This window comes from Orycteropus afer, unplaced genomic scaffold (genome assembly GCF_000298275.1).
Source record: "Orycteropus afer afer isolate SDZICR_OR568_19922 unplaced genomic scaffold, OryAfe1.0 scaffold00259, whole genome shotgun sequence".
NCBI lineage: Eukaryota > Metazoa > Chordata > Mammalia > Tubulidentata > Orycteropodidae > Orycteropus > Orycteropus afer.
Genome location: NW_006921846.1, coordinates 4,791,936 through 4,796,010, shown reverse-complemented (window position 1 = coordinate 4,796,010; position 4,075 = coordinate 4,791,936). Strand labels below are relative to the sequence as shown.

At 39.8% G+C, this 4,075-nt stretch overlaps 1 protein-coding gene across 1 annotated transcript in view; it reads right to left on the bottom strand.

Annotated features, from left to right (window-relative positions):
* Positions 1-4,075, bottom strand: part of DOCK11 (dedicator of cytokinesis 11) — a 165,764-nt gene that overhangs the window by 14,081 nt on the left and 147,608 nt on the right. The window contains 1 exon segment of the mRNA XM_042782197.1: positions 2,673-2,795. Coding sequence (XP_042638131.1) covers positions 2,673-2,795 — 123 coding nt within the window.

The following is a 4,075-nucleotide window of genomic DNA, read 5'->3' as shown; positions in this document are numbered from 1 at the left end:
TATTTCCAGTGTATAAGAAAAAACACTGAGAAGGTCTCTGAGCTTTTTGGCCCACTTGGACCCTGCATGTAGCTGAGTCTTCATTCAGCAGCCTGCCATGTTTCCTGTTGATCTTGGAACTGTCTCTGGACTTCAACTAGTGGCCTGCCATGTTGGTTGGTAATCTCAGGACTGTGCCATTTTCCTTGTCGACTATGGGCTTGTCAGCCTCAGAAGCCAGCAGCTGCCTGAGTTAAGAGAAGCCTCCAGCTTCAGTGAGCCAGGAGCAAGAGGCAGAGCTGAAGCCCGAGGTTGAGGGGCTTTCACCTAGCCCCTAGAACTCAGACTTCTAGCCTCTAAAACTGTAAGAGAATAAATTCCTGTTTGTTGAAGCCATCCGTCTGTGGTTATTTTCTGTTAGAGCAGCACTAACAAGGAAAAAAAAAAAAAACAACTCACTGCTGTCAAATCAGATCTGATTCATAGCGACCCCTCCTCTTGGGTTTCTGAGGCGGTATCTCTACGGAATTATATTGCCCAATCTTCCTTCTGAGGAGTGGATGCTGGATTTGAACTGTCAGCCTTCTGGTTAGCAGTCAAATACCTTAGGCACTATGCCACCAGAGCGCCTAGAGCACTAGAGGACCAAAACACTCAGTGAGGATTGCTTGTATATTGTTGCTGTTGTTGTTATGTGCCGTCGAGTCAGACCTGACTCTAGAGACCCCTCCTTGGGTTTCCGAGGCAGCATCACTACAGAAGTAGATTGCCCCATGTTCCTTCCGAGGAGTGGCTGGTGGGTTTGAACCGCCAGCCTTCTGGTTAGCAGTCAAGTGCCTTAGGCACTATGCTACCAGAGCTCCCAAAGAGACAGCCCGGCTCTCTGGCGGGCTCGAACCGACAGCATTGTGTGTGGCAGGTGACTGCTTTAGACCTGAGGATATTTCTGAAGAATATATTCTTCTGCACACCCCGAAAAAGTGAACAGAGGGAAAAGTTGTTTCTCTAAAATCCCTTCCATATTATCTCCCGCAGTTGAGCTCAATTTTAGGAGAAATTTTTTCTTACTTTTATGACTGCTATCTCTGACACTTTTCAGCCCATTCCATAAAAGATAGATAGATAAAGTGTACATCACTGTCATAAAAAAAAAAAAATACTTCACTTCAAGCAGAATGCTGGGCAATCTACACATACCCTTGCACTGTTACAATGAAATAGGAGTAGATCCCTTATGTTGTGTTGTTGTTATGTGTCGTCGAGTCAGACTTGACTCATAGTAACCCCTCCTTGGGTTTCCAAGGTGGTATCACTATGGAAGTAGATTAGATTGCCCAACCTTTCTTCCAAGGAGTGGCTGGTGGGTTTGAACTGCCAGCCTTCTGGTTAGCAGTCAAGTGCCTTAGGCACTATGCTACCAGAGCTCCTAGTTCCCTTATAGAAAACATCATTTCCTTTATTATGCAGAGAAGACATAGTTTTCTTTCTTCCCTGTCATTGGTTGGTTGAGTGGTAAAACATTGCCGGAGGTTCTAACAGCCTGATCTTGAACCTGAGAGTCAGAAAATGGGAGCCTTTATTCTGAAACTTTTACAAAGATTCTTAGGATGTAATCCTTGGATAGCAAAATGGCAATTGTTGGCAAAGAAGGGCCTAAGAGACAAGACATCTCTATGACCTAGACTTATTTAACTATCACTTCAACGTAATCATTTGAACTCCACTGGGAGTAACAACAGTGCATGGCTGTAACACGTGCAGATGAAACCACGTGATTCAAAGTGTCATTGCAATTGCGTAATAATGACAGGTCTGATCAGAGTGCATTAGAAATTTCAAAAAGTAAATAAGCATAGAGTTTTAGCCTTGACGTGTTTCGATACACGTAAGCTGGGCTTACGAAAAATGTTGTTGTTATAAATAATGATGGGGATATTTTTATGAATAATAATAAATTTCTGCTGAAACACTGAACAAAAATTTTATAGACAGTCATTTTAAGATCGCCCAGGAGGAGAAGCTCAGAAGAGACAAGATCAGTCTCAGCAGCCAGCAGCTGTCTGAGGGAAGAAAAGCCTCTAGCTCCAGTGGGCCGGGAGCAGGAGGCAGAGCTGAAGCTCAAGGTTGAGGGGCTTTCACCCAGCCCCTACAGCCTGGCACTTTGAACTCAGACTTATAGCCTTCAAACTGTAAGAGAATAAACTCCTATTTGTTCAAGGAGAGGGAGAGAGAGAGGGAGAGGGAGAGAGAGAGGATCATCCTTCAGGACCAACAGAAGACTAAAAGCCTTCCCCTAGAGCCGGCACCCTGATCAGATTTCTAGCCTCCTAATCTGTTAGAAAATAAACTTCTGTTTGTTAAAGCCACCCACTTGTATTTCTGTTAGAGCAGCACTAGAGAACTGAGACACTGGTCTAATCTAAATTTCATTTCATATTTTGGATGTTTTACATTGAATTTCACTTGGAAATTTTATATAAGATAGGATTTAATAGCATTGCAAAATTGGGAAAATGTGTCAAAATGAGATACTAACTTAAGTATCTACATTCTATGATAGAAAACAAATGTCATAATTAGCCCTCTATTAAGAGAACACATAGTATAGAGTGAGTAATGTAACTATATTACTGGTTTTTCCAAGATCAAAATAAAAGACATAGGCCAGTGATTAAAGTGTTTAAATTGCCTACCTCAAACTCACGACGTTTCTCATAAACTGGAATGATCAACTTGGAAATCTCAGAAATGACTTCATAACGTTCAGCCTTCCATAAACCATCCACACATTGTTCTAACAACTCCAGCAAAACTTCCTGCGTTAAGAGAAAAATCTCATCAAGACTTATAGTTTGAAAGTTTTAGACAAATAAAATTTGAACTACTCTGAGGTATTAAAGAACAAACAGAATGTATTAAATTCTTTACAATGCACAGGAGGGACACACTTGTGTAACTGTATTTTCTAATTCAAATACTTTAAATATTTGAAGCTGAGACCACTTTAAACATCTAAAATGAATATTCATGCCAGCAAACTACATCTACTTATTTTTTTTTATTCACATAATCAAGACATTCACTGTACTGGCAAATAAATGGCAATACATTGAGGAGCATTTTTTTTAAAGGAAATATACTGTTTGCTTCAAATTGAGGAGGTCTGAAATGTCTAACAGTAAATGCCACTAAGCTTGTAAATGTCCATTATTCTCCTTTATATGAAAAATTTATTTACATATATAAAGGACTCAAAATCTACCAACTTTTTCAAGCAGCTGTTAATGATTTAGATGTTTATTAAGATGATGTTATTTTGGTAAAGAATGCTTTCTTCCTGTTGGTCATAAGGCTAGTGAGAATGGTAGGTAACATCTCAACCCTGCCATCATCATAATAAACCCAAAAATCCAAACCCTCTTTGGTTTGGTATGACTCAACTCCAACTCTATAGTGACTTTGTAGGACAGAGTAGAACTGTCTTATAGAGTATCCAAGGCTATAAATCTTTATGGAAACAGAGAGCGTCATCCTTCTCCTGCAAAGTGGCTGGTAGGTTTGAACCAACTGCTTTAACAGCCAATGCTTTAACCACTGTACCACCAGAGCTCCCAAAATTATAACAGCTGTTACAAAACAAACTATTTTTGTGAACTATCATCTAATCAACCAACTACTGATGATATTCCGTGTAAATTCTAACTGCTTGTTTCTATCTTAAAGAAATGTACTTAAGACCTACAGTATTAATTGCTAACCAGCTCTTCCTGTAGGTCCCTTCAGGTAATTTTGAATTATTCTTCCCAAACTAGCTCTTTCACTTATATGTTCTATCCAATCAGTGGCAACACCCCATGAAACCTTAGAAAAGTTTTGACTTCAACCTCTTTCTTTACCCTTTAATCAGTTCATCAGTCAAGTCCTGCCAGTTTTACTTCTAAAATATTTCTCAAATCTGACCCTTCCTCTATGTTATGGACCAAACTGTGTCCTGCCAAAACATGTGCTGTAAATCCTAAACCCCTATATGAATGTAATCCCATTTGGGAATAAGACTTTCTTTATTGTGTTAATAAGACCATACCAGTGGAGGGTG